Below are 27,222 nucleotides of genomic sequence, written 5' to 3' on the forward strand. Positions count from 1 at the left end.
CTTTGTGTCTAACATTCGGATGAGGCATGGAGCACATTCAGATGTCACTCTTATGCTTTTTCCTTTTTTTTTTCTCTCATGTTTAACCTAAAGCAAGAAGCTTTGATATCATTATTAAAGATACAAATATTAAAAAAGAATTCATTTATTCGTATTATTACAATAATTTTTTTTAATTAAAATAATATAAAAATCAAAAAGTTCCTGACCACGCATGGTCGGGGAACCTAAGGTTCAAGAACACAAGAGTTTTCGATCACTTACGGTCGAGAACCCAAGGCTTCCCCGACCGTGTATGGTCGGGGAACCCAAGGTTCTCTGACCTTAAACCAAGGTCCCCCCGTTGATGTCAGTAACACTAACTGGTGTGCAATTTAATTTTAATTTCTTTTAGATTGCAGAGTATTGACTGTTGTGCTTTATTTGATATTTATTTTTTTATATTTAATTTATTTGGAATTTTAGAATACAAGCTTGTATGTATTGTTTGATTTTTAATTTTCAATTTAATTTGTTCAGATTTTAGAGCACTTACTGATGTGCTTTATTATATAGATTTAGTATTTTTTTTATTATAAAACGTTAACAAGTATACAATAACTTCAATTTTTGTTTTTTGTTTAGTGTTTACATTTTTTTTTTACTTGATCTTATATTTTGATTTACAATATTAGTGAATATTATAAATCTTATATATTTGTTTCTTATTTGAGTTTTGTAGAGCGTTTAATACAAGTAGAATTGTTACAAGTTTTTTATAAATTTTAACATAATACGTATAAATTATAATTATATTTTAATTTTAATATTATTTATACCGTATTTTTAGACACGAGTATACACTAGTTAATATATATTATATTATATATAAATTCCATATATATCTCAGGGAAAGGAATTTCCCTCCCTAATTGATTTTTCCTATTTCTCTTTGCAGGTCCTGCAATGTGCCAATCTCAGAGCTTTCCTTGTCTTCTCAAATCTCTTCAAAATTTTTTAATTTTTAATTTCTCACAATTTTGACTTTTCTAACAATTGCCCTTACATATATACATATATATATATATATTATTGTTCCACTAAATGTAAAAAGTGTGTGATAGAAAAAAAAGAAAGATAAAGTCAAAGATAACAAATAAAAAAAGAGAAAATAAAAATATAAAGAAATTTATCTATATTTATAAATTGAATTTTATTATTTTTATATTTATTTAATTTTTAAAATACATAATTTAATTTATTAAATTTGACAATTATATTTATCTAATTTAGGACAAATTATAATTTAGTTCTAATTAAATTATAATTATTTATGATAATATATATAAAAATAAAAAAAAGTCAGCTGGGTCAAAGCCCAGCTGGCCTGGCTCCGCCACTGCAGTTTCCCCTATGGTCTCTTGGACACTTGTCTATCGAGAGACCTTTACTCAACCTTTCTTCTTTAGCCGTACAGCCCTTTTTCCACTCACTTGATTTTCCCTTATAACGGGTGGGTCTACGCAATGTGCTATGGGCCTATTTTTATCATATTGGGCTCATTATTGGGCATAAGAGATCATTTATCTTATTCTATAAGAAAATTAGAGAGAGAAAGCGGAAGGGAGCGCGGCGATTAGAATTAGCGCTAAAATCTCTTCAATGCTCCCGAGCGGAAGCGGCAGAAAAAGGCAAGTTTCCGGGAGGGACTGAGACTCATCGGAGTTTCTCTCTCTATATCTCTCCTCTTAAAACAAAGAAAGCCCTAACCCTAACGCCAGCCAACGCACGCAAGAACAAGCACCCACACAGCTCAAGAAGGATTCCAATCAATGGCGGCTGCTGGCCACCGGGATGCCGCCCACGGCGGCATTCTGACTGAATTGGAAGGCGACCATCTAGGCTCCGACGACTACTGCTTCATTAGGATCGGCGAACCTGTCCCCATCAAGCCTGCCGCCGATGATGATGATGATCCTCTGTTTGATTCCGAAATTCCTCCTTCTCAACCTTTGGCTGTTTCTGGCGGTCTCATATTTGTTGCCCATTCCACTGGTTCTTCCCTTCCCCTTCATCTCTATTACTTTTTAAAACCAATAATTTTATTCTTATTATCTCCATTGCGTTCTCATTAATTGATTATTCATTCCCATCCTTTCACATTTGGCTTCACGTGTTACTCCTCTTTTTGTTAGGGTTTTGCGTTGCAAGGACTAGAAATGTCATAGAATCTGCCAAGGAGATTAAGGAGAAAGGGCAAGGTTCTTCAATAAAAGAGGTCAGTATTGTGGATGTCCCCCTTGGCAGGGTGAGCATTTTAGCTCTCTCTGCTGACGACTCCACTCTTGCGGCTTCTATTGGTGGCGACATTCATTTCTTCTCTGTCAGCTCGCTCATCAATAAGGTACGGCCATCTAAACCTAAACTCTTGTCAATTTGTGAATTTTCTTTCAAAGATTTTCAGCTTCTTTCAGAAATAATTGTTGTATGCATCCAAGGACTTCTGTCACACGGTATCTGCTTGTACCCCGTCTTTTGACAATGTTTAAAATAGCCATTGATTTTCCTGCCAAGTAGCCTTTGTATGGAAGGCGCAAACATTGAACTTGTTACGAAGTAGAAGTCTCTATTTCTATATTTAAGCTTGTGGATATGTATTTTCCCATGTTTTAGTTGGGTGTTCTAAATGTTGATCCAGCTTTGTCTCAATTTTTTGACTTTTTCGAGAATTTTGAACGGTTTGCACCTTAAAAAAAAAGGTTTTTATGTTTTCTGCGTGTTATCAACGTGAATATTGTTGATTTTATTTGAAAGTATCCCAAATAAATTGTGTTAGGGTCTGTTTGGTGTCCATTTCATTTTCATTATTTTCAAAATAAAACCAGAAAATTGTGTTTGATTGTTTGTTTTTCATTTTAGAAGTTTTTGAAAACTTTTGGAAAAATGAGGTGGCATTCTTTTTGCTGTTTTTAATCCGTTTTGAGTTTTCATTTTTTCAGCACTTAAAATGCGTTTATTTTGCTATTTTTAAAAACGTATTTTCGAAAACAAGAAAAAATATTGTAAAGGAAATCCAGAACACCTAAAACCTGGAAAACACATAGCCCCCCCCCCCCCCCCCCCCCCCCAAAAAAAAAAAAAAAAGAAGAAAAAAACGCACACCAACATCTCTCGTCTCTCCCCCCTCTTCCGTCACAACCCAAGGGCAAGTCTGTAATTAGAGAAGTATAGCAGGGTAAATGGGGAGAGTGGTGTAATTGTAATTAGCTTCATTCGGCACATGGCCATTTGGAAGCTCTCGAGAAGTAGTTAGAGGAAGTCTCTAGCTATAACCACCCCCTATAAATAAGAAGCGTCTAACGAGGATGGGGATATGTGAAAATTATTCCATAAGTCATTTCCCTCCAATTTTCAATCTTTATTCTCTCTCTCTTTTTCGCTCTGATTCTTGCCTATTCTCTTCTTCTTGCCTATTCTCTTCTTCCTCAATTCTGGAAGAATTTTCTGGTCAGATCCCTTGATCTAACATCTTCTTTTGGCTGTCGACTGCCACCGTCACTATCGCCGTTGACTGTGCCTGTCATTGGCGGTGCGAGCCGCCGTCGACCACCCCCCGTTGTTCTCTTGTTGGTTTTGTCTCCTCTCTTCTCTCTCCTCTTCCTTCTCTTGTTGGTTTTTGGGTATGTTGGTCGATGGGCCCTTGGGTGTCGGGTGGTTGCCTCTGATCGCCGGAAACCATCAGTCACGGTGGCCGGTGGTGACTGTCGGTGCATTTTTCACTTGTGGCCGAAAATTTAAAATTAGATCTACGAAAATTCAATCGTTAAATCTGGCCCATTTTTGTGTATGTTAACCCCCATTTTTTTGTATGTTAACCCCTTTGCCTTGGAGTTTCTAATGGTAGGTTTTGATTGTGTGAATTTCTGGCCGGCGGTGGTCGCTGGCGATGGAGAAGAAGAAAAAAGAAAAAAAGAAAAGGGAAAAAAAAAGAAAAGAAGAGAAAAAAAGAAGAAAAATTTATTATTAAAATTATATAGGATAACAAAATAAAATTATATATTGATTTAAAATTTTAAAAATATAATATATCTATATTATAATTAAAAATATAGGATAACATCTAGTATATTATTAAGTGTATAATTTAATATAAATTATTGTTAAGATGTATGTCAGTAGTTTATTAATTAAATCTTAATATATATTAAAGTAATAGAGTTCTTACAAATAGTTTCTTGCCTAAAAGCTGCCTCTAACATTTGCATTAAATTTACATGAGTTTTTCAATGTTATTAATTAATCAAAAATAAATATTTTTTATCATATCTTCTTATCAATTAATTAAAAATAAATATTATTTCTAAAAAATATCAATAGACAAGTTAAACTATTAATTCAGTCATAAAACATCGTCCATATTTTTTAATATTTTCAATGTTTTGTTATTATTGCATAAATTAAATTTCAATAGTATAAATCAAAATCCATATTTTCAATATTATTGCACACAATTTCTCGCTAAAAAGTTGCCATTTAGTTTTTTTTTTTTTTTTCAGGAAGTAATATTCCTTTCAATTAAAAACGTGTTATTGAATTTATCTAAAAACATGTTATGCAACATTCAAATTTTGGACTATTTGATTTTCACGCATAGACTGCTCTATTATTAGATATTGAAAATTGGAAAGTGTGTATCAGCAATAACCAATGGATTTTTCAATGCTATTAATTAATCAAAAATAAATATTTTCTGTCATATCTTCTTATCAATTAATCCCTCAATCAATCAAAAATAAATATTATTTCTGAGAAATATGAATAGACAATTAAACTATTAATTAAGTTATAAAAAATTGTCCATATTTTTCAATATTTTCAATGATTTGTTATTATTGCATAAATTAAATTTCAATAGTATAAATTAAAATCCATATTTTCAATATTATTGCACATAGTTTCCCGCCAAAAAGTTGCCTTTAGTTTTTTTTTTTTTTTTTTTCAGGAAGGAATATTCCTTTCAGTTAAAAACGTGTTATTGAATCCCTCTGAAAACGTGTTATGCAATATTCAGATCATGGACTGTTCGATTTTCGTGTATAGGCTATTCTATTATCTGATATTAAAAATTGAAAAACGTGCATCAACAATAACCAATGGTTTTTTCAATTTAATTAATTAAACAAAAATAAATATTTTCTGTCATATCTTCTCATCAATTAATCCCTCAATCAATCAAAAATAAATATTATTTTTGAAAAATATGAATAGACAACGAAACTATTAATTAAGTCATATAAAATCGTCCATATTTTTTAATGTTTTCATTATTTTCAATGTTTTGTTATTATTGCATAAATTAAATTTCAATAGCATAAATCAAAATCCATATTTTCAATATTATTACACACAGTTTCTCGTCAAAAAGTTGCCTTTAGTTTTTTTTTTAAAGAAATAATATTCCTTCCAGTTAAAACGTGTTATTGAATCCCTCTGAAAACATGTTATGCAATATTTAGATTCTGGATTGTTCGATTTTCGCGCATAGACTGCTCTATTATCTGATATTGAAAATTTGGAAATGTGTACCAAGACACAAGGTCTTCATTTCAAGGATGTCATTGACTCCATCAGATTCAAGATTGTCATTCAAGTTTCAGAGAAGACAATTTTATTTGATTGTATTCTACGTTATGACTATCAACAAAAGTCAGGGGCAATCATTGTTGCATTTATGACTTTATTTGAAAAATCAGTATTCAGTCATGATCAATTATACGCAGTTGTATCAAGAGTTACAAGCCAGAATAGTTTAAAGATACTAATATGTGATAAGAAAGGAGAACATACAAACTCAACCACAAACGTTGTATTCAAATAAGTTTTCCAAATTTTGTAATATTTAATCTTATTATAAATTTCATTTCTTATGATATTTACAATCTAATAAAATTAAATTGTGGTGTTTCCAATATTTATCGAAAGTTCATATATTTTTTATGTCTCCGTTTGTGAATTCATTTTCTGTGTATCGCACGGGTGAAGAACTAGTTTATTATTTTATTTTAATAGTAGAATTTCATTAAAAAGAGTTAATTTTATTATTTAATAATTAAATTCATTAAATAAAATATCATAAAATAAGGTTTTTCAAAATTTCAAAGTAAACGCATTTTTTAGTTTTCTATTTTAAGAAATAGTTTTTAGAATAACAAAAAGAATGCGTTTTCAAAAATTTCAAAACACACTCAAAATACAAAGTTGAAAATGAATTAAAAATTCAAAACTTAAAACTGAAATACGAAGAGAACATCACTTGACTTTTGTTGTTTCCACATTTTCTATTTTGTTTTCATTTTCTTTTCCTACCCCCTTGCTATTTGTGACTGTTGTCACTGGGCTCTCGGCAAGGCCTCTAGGAGCCACTATTATGACTCCTAGAAGGCCAGAAGGGTTTGGGAGTCATGCCAGTGACATCAGACCCTATCCCATTGGCGCTTAATCTCACGCAACATTTTATTTATATAATATATGTCGACTCCTCTATACGAGACCACTAGGGAACTAGTAGTTTAGTACATTGATGACTATTATGTCTAAAGTTTGTTTGTATGTTTAATCCTTGGACTCATGGATGTAGCCCATTTATGTACTTTATTTTGGTCCAAATTATACCTTTAAGTGGCATTTTAACCATGGATTATATCTTAGTTTCAACTTGCAATTCCATCTTTGACTTGGTTTCTGTCTAGCTCAAGGCTCTTGATTGTTGAAACTTTTAGCCATAAGCCTAGAAGTTGTTGATAGTTTCAAAGCTCTAGTGAACAGTCGTAAACCTAGCTTTCAGTTCCTTGTATTTTGGCCCATAGATTTTGTCTGTTAATAGTGCCTTCTGATAGATTGATTGACTTGGCCACCAACTGTCGATTGTTCCATTGTGTCACGACCCAGGGAATCTCCAAGGATATAATAGTTATACGAATTATATGTTTCTTCTTTTGATTGTATTTTCTGTTATACCTGTTAGTATATTCATTTGTAAGCCTATAAATAAGCTGGAGTAGTTAGAGGATGGTATGTTTTTTGAATGATAACTGAATTCTCCCATTTCCCCCTCATTAATTCTCTCTCAATTTCCCTCTGATCTCTCTCTCTCTCTCTCTCTCTTTCTGTGTAAATGTCCCCAATTCTTGCCGTATCTTTTCCCCCTTTCAGCCTAATTTCCCTCAATTTCTTCCAAATTCCCATTCAAACCCTAGCCAAACCCTAGGGTCGTAACATTTGGTATTAGAGCGAGTCATCCTCGACTGAGATTCCAACAATTCTCGCTCTAAGAATTCAGGCGAATTCATCTTTGGCTGATTTCCAACACTTCTTGGCGGATTAATCTCCAACCGTTCTTGATGCAATTCCGGTGATACTGAGTCGAATCTAAAAGTAAATTAGAGTGGCGTATCAGGAGCATGATAGATGATTCATAGGCGCGATGCAGCGAAATTAAGTCTACAACGATTTTCGATTGCCCAGTAGAAATTAAGGTTGCTCAGGTTAGGTCTTTCACAGAAGTTAGCTGAATCGCGGAAGTTGTGCAAGCCAATAGGTTTTCGAAGCTGCCTCTTAGGCGATTGTTGCCTGTGAATTGTGGCACTCTTGTTTGAATCTTGAAGGCGAAGCGGGCCAGGGGACTTCCGACAGTGACTCCAAGAAGATCGCAACAGAGCTAATGGTTCTTCGGCCCTTGGACGGTGATTGGGTGAAGGACGATGGCATCAATTTGGGCGGGAAAGGAAGTTGCAATTGAAGAGGAGTCAATCAATCCTTGGCCATTTCAATTGTGATTTTAGATCTAGTTCGTTGCATGAGAAAGGGTGACTGTTGTGATGCAATTTCGGATGGAATTTCATAAATATTGTTCGAAATTGGAAGGCGACGAAGAGCCAGTGAATCTCGGTTGATAATCAAGGTTCGGATTTGAAGGCGAATCAAAGTAAAGTACTCTTGGAACCGATCTAGGTCATTGTATGTGACCGAGGGGAGAAGGAAGGAACAGTTGGAAGTGGATCTTGAGCGATTGAACAACAATAGCGAGTGCATGTTTCTGATGAATACAAGGAATTGTTGTAGCAGGCGATTCAGGAGGTTGAAGCAGATATATCGCCTATCAATTCAATTCGATTGGAAATTGAAGGTTGTTGACCAGCGGACGATTGATTTTAGGAGGTGAATCAGGTTTGTTGAATTAAGGCCTGAAAGCAATTTTAGAGACGGTCCTTGGAAGCTGTATAGGAGGTGATTACCAAGAGGTCGTTATAGAGGTAAAGTGGATTCTTAGAAGGCGGATTCGTAGCAACCGATTCTCAGCTACTGCATTGTGACCTAGGTTTTGTAGCTTTGAATTGTGGATGGTCAAACCACAGTAGATGATGATGTTGATTGGGTAGTGATTCTTGTAATTTCGGTGAATTCAAGAAGTTCATTGAAGAAGAATCGGACTTGAAGATTGGTCTCGGTGGCGATTCAAACGGTCATTAGCAGTTGTATGATTCGATTTTGAAGGAGACTCAGGGAGCTAATTGATTCTTGACTGTTGCATTTCAGATCAGGCAATTATTGGAGGCTGTTCAGCAACAATTGAACTTTGGAGGTTGTTTCTAAATCAGAGATTAAGGAAGATGTACATAACAAAGATCTATGGAAGATTCTTGACGGAATTTTGAAGCTAAGGAATCTAAGGTAACGTAGGAGGCGATGACCCACAATTGGGAGGATAGTGGGGCCAACAAAGAAAACACGCGGGAGGATCAAGTTGCCTCTTAAGAAAGAGTGTAGAAAGACTTGGAGAGGCATTGGAAGATGTTGGAGCAACATGGTCAGCAGATCCACAACATGTTCAACATGTTGTCTTCGCTATCTCAATTTCAGTTATCACTGGATTTTCCTCTCTCGACAGTAGCTGATCCAATTCTGCCCAACCATGGCACCCTCCCTATGACCTATGGTTTGCAAGAGGCAGGGGAACTACTGGCCTTGGAACCGAAAATTCAGGTAAGAGGTTCATCTTCCCACACTCCACATCATACCCCAGTGCCTAGGAAAGGGGAGGCTTGAAGGACTAATTTTGCTGGAAATTTACATGACCGATTTGGGGAGAGGAACATGAATAATGTGATTGTGTCACAGCCTGAGCCTGACAATGCCTTTCCTTACAATCCGATATGAATTAGAAGGACTAAACATCGAAACAGATAAAAAACGAGAGAAGAATGAGGAAGAACAGAGAGAAGAGAAGAGAAGAGAGATCTTGCAGAATTATGATATTTTCGTGTCTTGTGATAAGGGTAGCTGTGTAATAGCCTATTAGAAGAAGGGTAATAGTGTAATAAAAATGGCAGGTGGTTAGAAGAATAGAAGAATGTAGAAGCTCGGTAGTTAACAGCATGTAATTCAAATGTTGGCGCCACTCCTCGAGAAGGGTATATAAGCCAACACACATTGCTGGAGCAGGCATGATTGAATACAATTGGATCTCAATTTCCTCTCTCATATTCTTTCTCGACTCTCTCTCTCTTTTTCTCTGTATTCTCTCCTCTCCCTCTTTTTTGATTCACAATTCTCGTGCAATTCATCTTGAATTGTGAGAGAATTCCTTGTCAGTATCGAGTTCTGACAATCTGGTACCAGAGCAAGTTCTTGGGCGATTGGGTAAGCCATGGCAAATGGAACACGGATGAAGCAGATGGAGGCACAGCTCCAGCTGGTGACGGCTTTGGTATCGAGGATGCAGAATAGGATGGATACGTTTGAAAATTCGGTGGAAAGATGGATTGATGGAGCGGTGAATGTATGGTGTGAGGAAAGTAAAACGCAGGTTGCTCGATTGGAGGAGCAAATGAGAAAACATAACCAAACTCTCCAAGATCACATGCATCAGTTTATGCTAATGCTCTCGCGCCAAACTCAAGTGCAAATATCACCTGAGTTCCCTCTGAGGGAGCACTCTGAACCGATCCTAAATGCCAGGGAGGTAATTGCAGATCGGATGGATATGCCAAATTGGAAATAGAGCAACCGGTGATGGAGGAAAACGCGGGAGTTAGGAGGCCGGGTGTGGCACATGGAACGAACCAGATTGGTCCACTTATGCCTCAAATGGAGATTCCCCAATTTGATGGTTAGAACCCGAGGTGATGGGTGAGGCAATGTGAGAGAGTGTTCAGCCTCTACAATGTGGCCGAACAACAGCAGGTAACAATCGCTGCGGCCTACCTTAATGATGTAGGGGATGCATGGTATCAAGGTTGGATGGGAGTGAAGGAAGAGTGCTCCTGGGAAGAGTTCTTGGAAGGGCTATGTGGGAGATTTGGGGAGAAATGAATGTTAGACGTGGTGGAAGAATTCAATAAGCTTAGACAAGGGGGGTCTGTGCAAGGTTACCAGTAGAGGTTTGAGGAGTTGAAAGCCCTCATGCTGATCTCCAATCCCACCCTTACCGAGGGATACTTCGTGTCAAGTTTTATCAGCGACTTGAATGAGGAGATTCGCCCCACTAGGGGTGTTCAAAAAAACGGGCAAACCGCGGAAACTAATCGAACCGAATCGCACCGCACGGTTTTTTGAGGGGGGGCAGTCCAGCATAGTTTGAGAAATCCTCAAACCATGCGGTTTGCTATTTGAGAATTTCTCAGTTCGATTTGAACCAAACTGCCCAAGTATAATGTAATAATAAAAAAATTATGAAACAATTTATTTTGGTTCATGATGTTTATATACATGAACCAAAACAGATCTCAAACTATAACCAAAACAGATTGTATAAATAAACAGATTGTATAAATAAAAGATTGTTTATATACAATCTTTTATTTATTTTGGTTCATGGGCTAAATGGTTGATGAAACAATTTATGAAACTGTGGAAATCGCATCACGAAAATGGGTGGATTAATATTTTGGATGTTTTGGGCAAATCGCGAAAATTGCATCGAATCGTGCGGTTTGGTTTAACAGAATAACCGCACAAGCGGTTTGCATATTGAAAATGTCAAAAACTGGCCAAACTGGACCGTGCACACCCTTACGCCCCAACATGAAAATGTTCCAACCAAAAACAATACAACAGGCCACGAAGTGTGTTTAGTTGCAAGAGTTAATAGTAAAGGCATTAACAAAGAAGTAGAAGAGGGTGAGCAAAGGATGGCAGGTGATGCCTCTGCAACAGAGTAACCGGGGTTGGAATAAGGAAGGCGGAGCATCGGGACAGAGCAACAAGGGGTTAGCTCTCTCGGCTCCATCTTAGTCATTTAGGAACAGTTTGAGGGAGCAGAGGAGGTTAGCAGGGCTTTGCTTTAGATGTGGGGACAAGTAGACCTCGGGCCATCAGTGTAAATGCCAATTACTACTACTAGAAGGAACTGAGGAAGAGGTTGGCAAAATAGATAACCAAGAGAAAGAAGAAGAGGATGAGAAAATGGAGATTTCGTTTCATGCTCTAAGGGGAGTGTCCACAAGTAAGATCATAAAAGTAAATGGTAAAGCATAGGAGAACGACCTATCAATACTCATTGACAGCGGAAGCACACATAGCTTCCTCGATGAAGGTGTGGCTAAGAGGCTTCAGTGCAGACTAACAGGGACTCAATTGCTGTCCGTTATTGTCGCGAATGGACAGAAAATAATTTGCAAATCAGCCTATATGGGATTTTGTTGGCAGATACAAGGGGAAGTCTTCGAAGCTGATTTAAGACTTTTCAGATTGGGAGGCTGTGACATGGTCTTAGGCGTGGACCGAATGGGAGAAGTAAGCCCCATTTGCTTTGATTTTAAGAAAATGGAAGTTAAATTTGAAAAAGGGAGAAAAAGAATGATTATCATGGGCAACATAGAGGCTGGTACTTGCAAGCTTATCTCAGGAAAGAGGTTGCATAAGCTATTAAAAAATAAGTGGACACAAGTGACTCAACTGTTCTCGATACAAGCCGTTAACCAGGAGGAGGAGGAACTGGACTATGGTGGGAAACTTATGCTGGACTCAAAGTGGAATGGCTTCATTCCCTGGGAGGTAAACCAATTGGACTTACTTGATGTACTATGTCATGAACCTAGGGTTCATAACGAGCTGAAATTGGCATTCGGAGGGATCCGAGAGGCTTAGGGTTAAGGATAGAAAGTTTAGAGGGATATTTGGACAGAAATGGGGGAAGGATGTAGAGAGAAATGAGGGAGAGAAGTAGAGAGAAAATGAGAGGAAGAATTGTAGAGAGAGAATTAGATTTTCATTAATCAATTCAAGCATAATCATCTCCTCTTATAGTGGGCCTTTTTATAGGCATATGTAGCTCCTTAATTAATTTCTAACAGCATCCATGTGCTCCTAACAAACAACGAAATATCTCTTAACAAACTAATATAAACCTATTACAATATTACTCATTTATTATATCCCTGTCACAATATTATCCTTCTAATCCTCCTAGGGACATGACAATTTCTCCCCCTTGAAATGTTTCTTGTCCCCAAGAAATTTATTACCACCTAGCCGTTGCTTCTTTATCCAATGCTCATCTTCACCCAGTAGTTTCTTCTTTGCTTTTCCTTATCTTGTTTTTCCCTTTTCTTTTGCCTTCTCTTTTCTTTCTCCTCAGCAGCAACAACATTATGGCTTGCTGCCACACCAATGAAAACATGAATGAGCAAAACATTAAGGGTCTCGGTCCCTTCAACAAAGAAGTCCTTCCCTTTCTTCCTTTCATCTTGTTTCGCTTTATCCTTTTGCGTCCTTCATTGATCCAGATGCGCCGTCAATCCTACAACCCCATTCTCCAACTCTTCGGGCTGCAATGTTAACTTTGTTTTGTCTTGTGTGCTCGTGCCAATGACATGCATGTGGGATGTTCCAAGTAAGGTGCTCGGTGCAATCCTTTGTTCCTTCTCTTTAGACTCCTTATTTTGCTATTTTAGGAGATCAATGGCATAAGGAGTCTCAACACAAGTGGCAGTGCTTGAGAGACTGCCATCCTCCACTTTCTCCTCCCCGATCTTTTCTTCCATGTACTCCTCAGCCTTCTCCATAGCCAAGACCAAGGGAGTAGTATGTTTAGACCCTTTCATATCTTTTGTAGAGGTCTCCTCCAGTGGAAATACTTTTACTTGCTGGTAGCTGGAGTACACCAAGGATTTACTTTCAGCAAGGCTGTCCTCCTTCGGCTGCTCCACTTTAAGGAATTTCTCCTTGTTAAAACTCCCGCGATAATCATCGAAGTATTCAATGGGAAAGTTGTAATAATACTTCTTGATTAGTATCATTGCAAACTCCTGTAGCTTCTCGCCGAACATACGGCCAAATTCCTCGCACTCTTCATGAATCCCACTGCTTGTTCCTTTGTCCTTGTTGTTGCCAACTGAAAATGCAGCCTTCTTTGGCTGCCATTGAGGCTTTATTCCAGCTGAAAATGAAGCATTCTTTTGCTGCAATTTAGGGCTCATCTGCTCCATGTATGCACTGCTTCCAATGGCCTCATGATCAGGTTGTCCCCCCTGAAAATGCAACACGCTTCTGCTGCGACTGAGACTCTAATGTCCTCGTGCTTGCACTATTGCCCTTAGCAACTTCTCACGAGCAGGACAACTCGAAGGCCAATAAACAGGAGCTTTGTACGTCCTAAATCCCTCACTTCTCTTCAATATGTACCTCTAACAGTCACCTCTAAAGTTGATCCAAGAGGTGGCAAATTGCAGGTTCTAGAGTCGCCTAAAGCTATCAATTGTCCTGACTCGCCTGTTATTTATTCCGACAGTCGAAATTCTAGCTTCGAAGCTACCACCTGCTTCCCCTCTCAAGATTTGAACAGGAGAGCCCAGCTTCATAGGTGACAATCGCCTCACGTCAATTGCCCAGGGAAGTTGCCAACTCAATCACCGTCCCTACTGGTTGTGACTCCCATTTCCATGTTTGACCCAATCTCTATCACCTTCCAATTTCAAGTCCGACAGTGCCTTCCTTGCACCGGTTGCCACCCAATCACCTTCCAATTTAGAATCGCCCAGCGGAATCCGTCTTCTATGTTGATCGACTTTGATGCAGTCAATACACTTTGTCGGATTCAAGCCGGAAATTGCTTGACCCGCTTCGCACGTCAGTTACGAGCAAGAATTACTGAGATTTGCAGCCGAGAGTCAATGGAACTCCTTCGAATCTCAATTGGGCAATATTTCCAATCGGAGGTGTTCAATCCGTTCGCCCAGACTGTTGGACTCACCTCGGATCCTTCCTTTGGTTCTGCCCAATCACTGATTGTTGAAAATGGCTGCGACACCCACTGCAACATCGTGAGGAACCCGCTGCACAATCGCCAGACCTACTGCAATTAACTCGGCTGCAACATTCATTTCCTTGCCTGATCAGACCGCGATCGCTTGGAACTCCTGCACCAGTCGCGACCTCCTGGCCATTAGCGTCGACCTCTGTCACCCACTCCAGTCACACTAGTAGATGGCTCATTGAATTCGCTTGGGTTGCTAAGAATCGTGGCCGTATCTCACAACCTCTATCATGATCGGATCTGAAAATTCACTAGCTTGATACCGTCCTTCGAAGTCACCTCCAGAAGTCGGCAACACGCTTGAATTTCACAACCGATCATCACTATCGGCTTCACCTCCAAGAATCCACAATGCTTCCAATCACTTCCTTCAACTTGACCATTAGAGTCTTAGCCGAAGTCACTCCTCCTACTTCTCCTTCAGATCCGAGCCGACACTCACTTCCTTGTGTGTCGGAATCAATTCTGAGATTCAATGGTCGTCTTCGTCTTCAAAACTCGAACAGGAGTGCCTCTGATCTTCAATTGTAAGCCTATAAATAGGCTTGAATAATTAGAGAAAAGAAGCTTAATAAATGATTTGAATCTCAATTCCCTCTCTCAATACTCTCCCACGGCTTTTCTCTCTCACCCTCAATTCTGTTATGTTCTTCCTTGCCCTCTTCTTTGCTTTATCTTCCTCAAACTCTTATCCAAATTCCTTCCTAGACCCTAGCTAAACCCTAGGGTCATGACAATTTGTTCTATAAAATTGTCTTGAAAGCGTGAAATAACAAGTTTTCTGTTCACATTTCATTTATTGGAAAAGAAGCTTGGAACAAAAAAGTTGTAGCACCTTCTTAAAGCTTTAGTCATAAGTATATTAGAAGTATAAGAATTCTAAAATTAAAAAATCTAAAGGAGGGATTAATGGATGATATCCAATTTGTTTTGATAATTAGATGCCGTGTTATCTTCTGCAAACTTATAATGTTTCTCATGTGTATGGAAGTTACGTGTTTTCTCTAAAATTTCCAGTATATGTTCTGTTATAGAAGGGCCAAAACAACATGGCATGTCTAGCATGATGTTCAATATTTATCTGTGAGCATCCAATAAGGTCTGGTGTTTGACACACACACGGTACCTTTAGAAGTGTGTGCTTGTTAGTCTATTTGTTTGATGTATGAAGCTTTCAAATCTTGATTAACAATATGTTCTTTTAAGAAAGAGGGGTTGACATCATTTCTGTTGATGGGAATCTTGGTCACAATAGAGACACTACTGTCCAATCCATTAGTGAGTCTTGCATGGGCTTTCTTCTATTTTTTGTTTTCAAATATGTAGGCTAAGAATCTGGACCACATTATATGTTCTGGCCATATAAATTCTGAAAGTAAGCTTGGTGTAGGCTAAGAATCTGGACCATATTAATTCCTGCAGGCTGCCAGACTCTTAAGCATCTTTTTTTTTTTATCTGGAACTGCATGATTTAACAAATATACTGCTCTAACATACAGAGATCAAAAGGTACTAGATCTTTGTGCAATCTGTTTAAAGTCCATGTCAAGGTTTTTGCCCAAGGATGTTATAGATAAGTTATACAGTATGTAAATAATGTTTGTGCCATTAAGGTAGTGTAAACAATTAGTTAGTTTGGCTTATCTCTCAAGCTATAAGTGCATGAGAATAATGTTGCTGCCTATTTTTTGTTCGTATTTATTTATTTTTCACATTTTTGCTTGTAACAGGAACAAGGTGCATCTTTCTCTTGTTCACTTAATGACTCAAGTTGTGTCAAAGATATGCGATGGACTAAAAAGTTGGAAAATTGCTTTGTTGTTCTTTCAAATGTTGGGAAGTTGTACCATGGAGCAAGACAAGGCCCTCTTAAGCATGTAATGGATAATGTAGATGCTGGTAAGTTGTATTATATCAAGCCCTAATTTAGTTTATGTCATATGGATTATGTTTACTTTGTTAGTGTTTATTATTGAAGAGTATATGTAGGATAATATAAACGATAAAAGTTACTCCTCTTCTTGGAAACTTAATCTTGTTGATGAGTTGGTGTTGAATAGTGCAACATAATACATGAGCAAACAAAAGTCTAACGTGAACCTATGGGGAAAGAGAGAGCAAAAAGGGAGGGAGAGACAAAACAGAAAGAGGGAGAAATTGAGAAGAGAGGGGAATGGTTTGGATGAGGAGAGAGAGAAACAAAATTCCAATTCATTCATAAGCTACCGTTCTCTAGTCCAACAACCTATTTATAGGCTATTACATCTCTTCAGTTAGTAACTAATTGTAGGTACAACACCATAACAACCTAAGGTACAACAAATACAAATACATGTAACGAAAAAATTACTCCTATGCCCTTGGGGTCGTGACAATCTCTTCTCCTTGAAAAGTTTCTCGTCCCCAAGAAACTTATTACAATTGAACCGTTGTTTCTTCATCCAATATCCATCTTCACCATCTAGTTTCTTCTTCACTTTTTCTTGTTCTTATCTCTTATTTTCCTTTTTTTGTACTTTCCCTTTTCTTTTTCCTCAACAGTAACAGTTCTATGACTTGCTGCAACACCAAGTGTGAGCATCCTCCGTCAATCTCTCACCAACCTTGAATTGTACTCCATTGGTCATTCACTTTGATTAAAGCACCGATTCCCTCACCATTGTCTGATTTTTTAGTTGACGTTACTTGATCCAGTGTAGGTAATTCAACAATTTCTTCCAGTCCTGGTGATTGAGGGTCTATGCCTTCGCGCAAAACAGATTTACAATCTTCAAACTCTAAGGTTAGTGTAGTCGTATCCTCTCCCATCTTCACACCCTCTTCTCCTTCCTCATCTTCAGTAGAGACCTCCTCAAGTGGAGTATCTTTTACTTCCTGATTGTTGGTGTACACCAAAGGCTCACTTCTAGCAAATTTTTCCTCTAGTGGAACCTCAATATCTTCTTTAGCAATTACCATTCCTTTCTTGTTATCTTGAATTGCCTGATCCAATTCAAGTTTTTTCTTATTCTTTGCAGCTATCATTCCTATTCTTAGGACCTTCGTCAACCTCATACTTCTCATAAGTTGCATGAATGCTATCTTTATCGCAATCCTTCTCTTCCAATGCTACTTCATCAACTTCTTGCAAATATAAACTGTGATCCCCATCGATATACATGTCTGATCTCTCTTCATTGCTGGAGTTTTTAGTTACAATTGCCCAGTCCAATTGCAATTTTCCCTCAGATTCCAGCTCGACATGATTTGTAGCCTTAGAAGCTCCTTTAATTAGTTGGCTGCTCTTAGTAGAACTGTTAGGCTGCAACCCTTGCTTTCTAAAAATGGTTTCTAGGGCGAGTCCTTGAAACCTTGCTTTCTCAGTCGTATGTTTCACGGTTGCAAGCATCATTATCTTGACCATTGACCTCAGTTCGTCCCTCAAACCACTAATAAAACTTGAAACAAAATAGTGCTCCGTCAGGGTTGGTTGAGCGTTCCACATTAAGGATCTTATCTCCTCCAATCTAACCTGATAATTTGTCACCGATCTCTCTTGCCTTAATTTGTTGAACTCCTTAATCACATCAATCATGTTCTTCTCCCCAAATCGGTCACATAAATCTTTAGCAAAATCAATCTGCCTGACCTCCCCTTCCTAGAGGCATTGGGATATGATTGGGAGTGCGGGAAAATGATCCTCTTACCTGAATTCTCGGTTCCAAGGCTGGTAGTTCCTCTATCTCATGCAGTCCAGAGGTCCTAGGGAGGATGCCATGGTTTGGCAGAATTGGATCAGCTACTGCTCGGGGAGGAAAATCCAGTGATACTCGAAATTGAGGTAGCGAAGATAGCTTGTTGAACATGTTGTTGATCCGCTAGCCATGTTGCTCCATCGTCTCCCAAACAAATAGCTTTCGATGCACGACTCTGATTATTGCCTATCCTGAATTCGTCGGAATTGAGAATCAATCGTTGCAGTCGTCTGTGTAATCACGTCCAAATTCACGATTGGCTGCCTGAGTCTCTGTCACGGACCTCTTCTAAATTCCCTAACTACCCTTAATTTCTTGTTGTAAAAGCTAGTATAGGAGAGTAACTAACCGCACATGTAGCGGTAGTTATATGGCGGGAGTAATAAAGAGCGGGAAGCTCCTTTCATATTCAAATTGTAAGTGATCAGTATAAAAGGCTGACCGCTCACGGCAAATGCATGAATAGATTGATTCCAAATTCAAACACTCTCATTCTCTCTAAAGTTCTCTTACCCTCCCTTAAAATTCTCTCTCTCTCTCCCTCTCCGTCCATTCTCTCCCGCATGAATTCTCTAAGAACCGAGAAGTTCACCGCTACCAGGCTGCACTTGACAATTTGGTATCAGAGCGATCCAGGCCAATTTAGCTGCGGACCGATCTGGATATGGCAGACGGCACAAGGATGAAGAACATGGAGGCGCAACTACACCAATTCGGATCCATGGTCTCGGACTTGTAGGTGCGAGTAGATCAGCTCGAATTAGGATCAAATCGTAACCACGAGGCGATCAGTTCCATTGACCGCAAATTGGATGGGGCGGTCAATCAAATCAAGAAGAGGTAGGAATGCAAATCCGAGAGTAGCTTCAAGAATTCATGGTTATGTTTGCGCGACAACAACCGGTAAGTCTCTCTCCAGATTTTCATCCTCGGGATAGGGTGGATCTGATTCTTCCCAGCCACGGAATGAGCAAGAGGAGGCCGGTAGCCTCGGAGGTTGGGGAGGAGCCAGAGGATATAGGAGATTACACGACCGGCCAGAGGGCAGTAGGAACTGGTACTGTTGGGCATTCGGGAATACCAATGCCAAAATTGGATATCCCCATGTTTGATGGGAATACAACCCGTTGGTGGATTAGGCGATGTGAGAGAGCCTTCGAGTGGTTTGGGATTTCGGAGCACCAGAAGGTAACCATGGCTGCGACCTACCTAAACGATGCTGGGGATGATTGGTACCAAGGATGGGCGAAGACAAGGGAAGAGTGTCACTGGGCAGAGTTTGCAACAGAACTCTGCGAGCGGTTTGGAGAAAGGGGAATGACTGACATGGTGGAAGAATTTAACAAGATTAGGCAAAGTGGATTGGTGGTCGAGTATCAAAGGAGGTTTGAAGAGTTGAAGGCACTGATGCTTAACCATAATCTTTACCTCACGGAGGCTTATTTTGTCTCCAGTTTTATCAGCGGTATGAATGAAGAATTGAAGCCTATGGTTAAGGTGCTACAGCTCCAGACTCTTAAGCATGCTACTGATAGTGCCCAGTTGCATGAGTTAGCAGTGGAGGCGCTTATGAAGAAGCAATGGTTGGCGAGTAAGGGAGGAACACACAATGTGTTAACTCCCATTGGAAGGGCTCCGATCAGAGACAATTGGAAGGGAATACAAGGAACGCGAAATTTACTTCCACCAGCCCCCACAGCTTAAGGGGAGAAACTGATAGAGCAGAGGAGATAGGCCAACCTCTGCTATAAGTGTGGGGATAGGTACTTTTCAGGCCATTAATGTCGGAAACAGCTGCTGTTGTTGGAATGAGAGGAGGAGTGCTGGGAAGAAGAAGAAGAAGTACTGGAGGCTCAAGAAGGAGGAGAGGAAGACAATGGTGAGATTTCGCTGCATGCCCTCAGGGGTTTAGCTAATAACAAGATTATTAAAGTGGAAGGAAGAGTGGGGGATTGCAAGCTTATGATTCTCATAGACAGTGGAAGCACCCACAACTTTATAGATGAAGGAACGGCTAAGAGACTAAAGTGTTCATTAATTAACACTCAGCCGCTGACAATAATTGTGGCTAATGGAAGTAAAGTGGTTAGCCAATCAGCTTGTGCGGGTTTTTGCTGGACTATACAAGGGGAAAGCTTCGAGACAGATCTTAGGTTGCTCAAATTGGGAGGCTGTGATATAGTCTTGGGAGTGGATTGGATGAAGCATGTGAGTCCTATATGTTTTGATTTTAATAAGATAGAAGTCATTTTTGAGAAGGATGGGAGAAGATTGACGCTAGTGGGAGGCAAGGAGGTGGGCATGTGTGAAATGATCACAAGCAAGAGACTACAGAAATTATTCAAACGCAGAATGAGCAGGGTGACTCAGCTTTTTTCTATCCAAGCGGTAGAAGGAGGAGAAGAGGAGCCCAAAGAGCAAGGTGATCTGATGGCGGTGGTAAGCAGTCCGCATCCAACTACTTGGGAGGTAAGGCAACTTGACTCATTAGATTTATTGTTGGTTGAATATGAGGATCTGTTTAAGGAGCCCACCACCCTACCTCCATCCCGAAACCATGACCACACCATTAACCTTAAACCCTAATCCAAACCTTGCAATTCTCGAGCCTATCGTTACCCCCTAGCCCAGAAAACGAAAATAGAGAAAATGATCAAAGAAATGCTACAAAATTCTCTAATCCAGCCTAGCCACATCCTCTTCGCGTCCCCGATGTTGTTGGTTAAAAAAAAAGATGGTTCATGGCGTTTTTGTGTGGATTATCAACAACTAAACGCCATGACTGTCAAAGACAAATTTCCCATTCCACTTATTGAGGATCTTTTGGATGAATTCAAGGGGGCCACTTTTTTTTCTAAACTAGACCTTTGAGCTGGCTATCATCAGATTAGAATGAGCCCAAACAATACCCATAAAATTGCCTTTCGTACCCATCAAGGCCATTACGAATTTTTAGTAATGCCCTTTGGTCTCACCAATGCACCAGCTATATTCCAATCCTTAATGAACCAAATCTTCAAACTGCACCTCCGCATCTTTATACTTGTGTTTTTTGATGATATATTGGTATATAGCCGAGACTTTAACCAACACATTACACACCTAAAGGCTACTTTTGAGATCTTTAGAGTCAACCAATTGTATATCAAAAAGTCAAAGTGTTCCTTTGCACAAAAACAAGTAGAATATCTAGGGTATGTTATTTCTGGAGACGGGGTCGACACTGATCCCAGCAAGGTGGTAGCTATGCAAGAGTGGCCAAGACCTACAAATCTTAAGTCCTTAAGGGGCTTCCTCGGGTTAACAGGTTACTACCGACGATTTGTGAAAGGGTACGGTATAATAAGTCGACCACTAACTCAATTGTTAAAGAAAGATGCATTTAAGTGGGGGCCGGAAGCTGAGGCAGCGTTTGAGCAGCTGAAGAAGGCCATGAGTGAGGCGCTCGTGTTTGAATTGCCAGATTTCAACAAAGCATTTGTGGTTGAAATTGATGCTTGTGATAATGGGGTAGGGGCGGTATTGATGCAAGAGGGAAGGCTCATAGCATTCCTCAGCCAAGCTTTATCCCCACGACATGAAGGGCTAAGTATTTACAAAAAGGAGTTTGTGGCAATCTTATTAGCAGTGGAAAAATGGAGGCACTACTTGGAAGGAGGTTAGTTTGTGATCAAAACTGACCATCAAAGCCTCAAATACTTGTTGCAACAGAGACTCCACACACAATTACATAAAAAGGGTATGGCTAAATTGATGGGGCTTGATTATACCATATAATATAAAAAAGGGAAAGACAATATAGTGGCAGACGCTCTATCATGCTGTATGGAGGAGGGTGAGACCACTGCCATTTCAGCAGCCATACTAGAATGATATCAAGAAGTGGCAAGTAGCTATGAGCTTGATGAATTAATGAAAAAGATATTGGAGCAGTTGGTGTTGGATCCTAATAGTAAGAAAGGTTACACATTATAGAATGGGGTGTTGAGATATAAAGGGAGAATAGTGGTTGGGGATTGCTCACAGTTAAAAGACAAGATCCTCCATGCCTTACACGGATCTCCTTTGGGGGGACATTCAGGGATTCAGAACACCTACATCAAGTTCAAGCAACTTTTCTTTTGGCTGAAGTTGAAGGAAACAATGGTTCAATTTGTTATGGGGTGTGATGCTTGCAAACGGTGCAAATATGAAACAGTGGCCACACCAGGACTCCTATAACCTTTAGAAATTCCAGGGCAAGCATGGGATAGCCTATCCATGGACTTTGTGGAAGGGTTTCCTAAGTCTGAAGGAAAGAACTGCATAATGGTAGTGGTTGATCGGCTCACAAAATTTGGCCATTTCATAGGGCTATCCCATCCCTACACTACCCAAGAGGTTGCTAGGGTATTTTTGGACCAGGTTATTAAGTTGCACGGGATTCCAAAGACCATTATTTCTGACCGTGACAAGGTATTTACTAGCTTGTTCTGACAGGCTCTCTAGAAGAATATGGGGACCAAACTCAGCATGTCATCAGCCTACCATCCTCAAACGGATGGACAGACGGAAAGGGTTAACCAATGTTTGGAAAATTACTTGAGGTGCCTCAGTTTTGAACAACCAAAGTAGTGGTACAAGTGGCTGGCTTTAGCCCAGTGGTGGTATAATTCCAGCTACCACAACTCCATACGAAGATCACCATTTGAAGCTCTTTTTGGATATAAACCCCCCTTCCTACCAATGCCCCTTGAGTTTGTTAAAGTAGCAGCGTTAGATGACTACCTTCAGCAGCGGCAAGGAATTCTTCAACAGTTAAAGAAAGACTTAGCTATGGCAAGAAATCGAATGAAGCAACAAGCTGACAAAGGGCGAAGTGAGAGGGAGTTTTCGGTAGGAGAGTCAGTGTACCTAAAGTTGAGACCGATGCAGGTGTAGGCGGTGACTGGAGAGCCCACTACTAAATTGAGCCCGAGGTGCTATGGTTCATTCGCTATAATAGCAAAGCTGGGAAAGGTTGCTTACCAGCTCCAACTACCGCAAGGATCTCTCATTCATCCGGTCTTTTACTTATCATTGCTCAAGAGAGGTGTGGACAACCAACCTACTAGTTCCTGCCTACCTACCAGGAGTCCAGGTCCAGAATTACCAAAGGAACCAGAAGCTATCATGGACAAAAGAGTGATCCACAAACACGGGATTGCCCTAATGCAAGTGTTAGTGAAATGGAGCTAGCTGCCTAACGAAGACAGCACTTGGGAATACCTCCCAGAACTGCACAAACAATTTCCGAGCGCTGCAAGTCTACTCTATATTTCTTGAGGACAAGAAATTTTTCAAGGGGAGGGTAATTTGTCACGGACCACTCCTAAATTCCCTGACTACCCTTAATTTCTTGTTGTAAAAGCTAGTATAGGAGAGTAACTAACCGCACATGTGTGGTAGTTATAAGGGCGGGAGTAATAAAGAGCGAGAAGCTCCTTTCATATTCAAATTGTAAGTGATCAGTATAAAAGGCTGATCGCTCACGGCAAACGCATGAATAGATTGATTCCAAATTCAAACACTCTCATTCTCTCTAAAGTTCTCTTTCCCTCGCTCAAAATTCTCTCTCTCTCTCTCTCTCTCCCTCTCCGTCAATTCTATCCTGCGTGAATTCTCTAAGAACTGAGGAGTTCACCGGTACCAGGGTGCACCTGACAGTCTCCTACAAAATTGGATCGACATAACTGCCTGACATGCCACCGAAACTAATTGTCAGGTCTCAATTCTTCTTTGTTGGGCTTTGTTGCAGTTAATAAATGTCGTTGGAATTCTTAAATTCGTCGACTCTGTTGAATACGCCGGAATTACAAGAATCATTGCGCGATCAACATCGTCACCTGCTGTGGTTCGACAATCCACAATTTCGAGCTGAAAACCTAAGTCACGATGCAATAGCCGAGAATCGGCTGCTACGAATCCGCCTTCCAAGAATCTGCTTCGCCTGCTATTTTCGAACCGAGATTAGCTCCAAATTTGCCTCCAATAATCACCTAATCTAGCTGCTTAGAATTCACTAAGATTCGATTCACCTTCTTCAAAATCAAAATTCAGCAATCTTGAGTTTGCCTCAATCAACTGCACATGATCGCTTATGTTCGCAGTTACCGACGATCAGCATGCTCAGGCATCTACTTCCAACACTCGCCTTCCTTCTCGCCTCAGTCACATGCAGTGACCTAGAGAGGTTCCGAGAGTTGCTTGCTCTAGGATCAACAACTTTGCTCGGTTGCGATGACTGATCGGAATTATTGTATTGCCTCTATATCCATAATTTTTGTGACTTGATCGGCTCGGTTGAGCTTTTCTAAGAATCGACTCTCTTGTCGCAACTTCTTGCTTCGATTTCAAACTAAACCTTGATCAATTCCCCAGAGAGTTGTCGACTTTGTTGCAATCTTTCGAGAATTCGATCGACTCTGTCGAATTAGCAGCATTGAATTGCTGGAATCATTTGCAGAATTAGCTTCATTGGCCTGCTATGCCTTCAATCAGCTTTTGAGGAAAGCCTTGCTATGATACCAAATGACACGAACCTAGTGTTGGGCTAGGGTTTATAAAGGAATTTGGTAAGAATACGGGAAAATTAGAGTAGAAAAGGAGGAAGAGATAGAACAAAAAGAGGGAGAAATTGAGAAGGGATGGGAATGGCTTGGACTAAGAGAGAGAGAGATAGAATTCCCATTCATTCATAAGCTACCATTCTCTACTTTTACAACCTATTTATAGGCTGTTACATCACTTTAGTTAGTAACTAACTGTAGGTACAACATCATAACAACCTAAGGTACAACAAAGACAAATACATGTAACAAAAAAATTACTCTTACGCCCTGGGGGTTGTGACAAAGTCTATGTTCAAACAACGACAACAATAACAACATATTAATCCTTTATCCCACTATCTATAGTTGGCTACATTAATTCTAGACCCCTTTTATCTATATGATTATTTTCTATAAGGCCCTCTTTATAAATCATATCATACTTAAGTGCCCCCATCTAGTTTTTCTTGGTCTTACTCTACCCCTTTTGCTAGGTACTAGTTCCATGTCCGCTTTCCTCATAGAAGTTCCTATTGGTCTTCTTTTCACATAACCATACCATTTTAATTGTCTCATGCATTTTATCTTCTGTTGATCCACTCTGCCTGTATTAAGAATAATCTCATTTTTAATTTTATTTTTTCTTTTCTGGTTTCACAGTCATGTTAACATCCTTATCTCCTTTATGCTCACACTTTGCATATGTTGGTGCTTTGCTACCCAACACCCTATGTCATTCAACAAAGTTTTTGTTATAGTTGTCTTATAAAACTTCCTTTTGCTTTAATGAAATTTCACTCACATAAAATGTCAGATGCACCTTTCCATTTTAACCTCTTGCCTTAATTCTATGGGTAACTTTCTCATTAATCTTCACATCTTTTTGGATGATTGATCCAAGATATTTGAACTGATCTTTTCTTGATATGATGTGATCTCCTAGCTTTACCATAACTTTATCTACACTTGTATGTTTGCTAAATTTACGTTCCATATATTTGGTTTTCAATTTGTTTAACCAAAAATCTCTGGATTTTAAAGTGCTCATCTATATCTCGAGCTTGGTATTCATGCCTTCTTTGGACTCTTCCACCAAATAGACACACCGAGACCTAGATATTTTTATTGAGTTCTTTTATTACTAGCGTAAATAGGTAAGGGCTCAAAGCAAATCTTTGATGTAATCCACTTGTAATTTGAAAATCCTTAGTATCTCCTCCACGTGTTTAGACATGTGTTGTTGCTTCATGATGTCTTTAATAATCTGTAAGCAATTTAGACTGCTTTCTTCTCTAAAACCATCCATAAGACTTCTCTACATTACCATTAACTTTTTCTTTTTTTGTCCGTGCTGTTCAGAGGGGAAGCATGCTACTCAGTTTTTAGTAATAGTCTCGTATGCAGACTTAGTGTAGTTAATTGTTCCATACGCTTTCCAATTTCTATTGGTTTTACCTGAAAGCCAACGTATACAAATTTGTGGTGTTTTGACCCATACCCAATGGATTGTAATGGGGTTGGAAGTGATATCTTTGTTCCTAATAAGTAGTTGCAGTAATTTCTTTTGTATGTATTGCTTCTTTACTTTTAAAATACATTCTGTTATGCAGTTGAATGGAGTATGAAAGGAAATTTTGTTGCTGTGGCAAGAAAGAATAATCTTAGCATCTTCTCATCAAAATTCAAACAAAAATTCAGCATCTTGTTGTCATTCAAGTCGTGGATTGGTGACTCTGATTTGGATTGCACTGTGAAAGGTATTTACTTGTCATATGTCTTAATGCTTCAATATTTGTGATTAAAATTTGTTTGTTATGAGCTTCTCTTGTCCTCTGTTTTTGTTACATAGAAATAATTGTCTTTCTTATGTCACATCTGCTTCTTTCCTCTATTTAAGCATGAATTCTTAATTGATCTAGTTTTTTAATTTTTGGTTTTATATGATCTAACCAGTTGTAGGCTTCCTTTTTCTATTTATGAAAACTTATAGCAATCATGAATTGGCAGTATGACCTATGGTGATATGTCCTGTTATTTGGCACTTAGAATTTAGGCATCTGATGCATTTCTAATGATATGAGAAACTCACTGTCAATTCCAAACAAGGGAAAGCTTCCAAAAATCTATATGCTTAATTCTCTATTATTAGATTTGGCTTCTGTGCACTTATTTTCTATGCATGCCTATGCAAAGCTATTTAATTTTTATTTTATATTTCTTTTTTTTTCGTTGGAATGGGGGGTTAATAAGTTGTTTCAACCCACAACCCTCACCTACTCCTTTATCTATTATTAGAGTTGACATCATTTTTCCCCTTATTTGATTTATGTGCAGTTATGTATAGATAGATCGCAAAATAAGTATATATGAAGCTCACTTTTTCTTTTCTTTTTTTTTTTTTGATAAATAAAGAATATATTATGCAAAAATGCATTGAATAGTGCAAACCCTAAAAAAAGGTATAGGGAACCTAGAGTTTCCACTATTCTCAATCGAGAAATATTTGTAATAAATAAATTGCATGAATAGGACAAACAAATTAGAGAGTACACCTTAAAGCAAAAGAAAAAAGGGAAGAAACAACATTACCTTTTAACAAAAATACAATACAGTTACAACCTTCAAA

At 38.9% G+C, this 27,222-nt stretch overlaps 1 protein-coding gene across 2 annotated transcripts in view; it reads left to right on the top strand.

The window, feature by feature from the left end:
• The first annotated feature begins 1,560 nt into the window (after nucleotides 1–1,560).
• Nucleotides 1,561–27,222, top strand: part of LOC127794182 (nuclear pore complex protein NUP214) — a 130,986-nt gene continuing 105,324 nt past the window's right edge. For both annotated transcript variants that reach the window (XM_052325151.1, XM_052325218.1), the window contains exons 1-4: nucleotides 1,561–2,034; nucleotides 2,175–2,383; nucleotides 16,024–16,192; nucleotides 26,207–26,353. In XM_052325151.1, the coding sequence (XP_052181111.1) occupies nucleotides 1,812–2,034; nucleotides 2,175–2,383; nucleotides 16,024–16,192; nucleotides 26,207–26,353 (748 nt within the window). In that variant the 5' untranslated portion in view covers nucleotides 1,561–1,811. The remainder of the gene's footprint in view (nucleotides 2,035–2,174; nucleotides 2,384–16,023; nucleotides 16,193–26,206; nucleotides 26,354–27,222) is intronic.

The sequence above is a fragment of the Diospyros lotus genome, chromosome 1 (genome assembly GCF_014633365.1).
Source record: "Diospyros lotus cultivar Yz01 chromosome 1, ASM1463336v1, whole genome shotgun sequence".
NCBI classification, from domain to species: Eukaryota; Viridiplantae; Streptophyta; class Magnoliopsida; order Ericales; family Ebenaceae; genus Diospyros; species Diospyros lotus.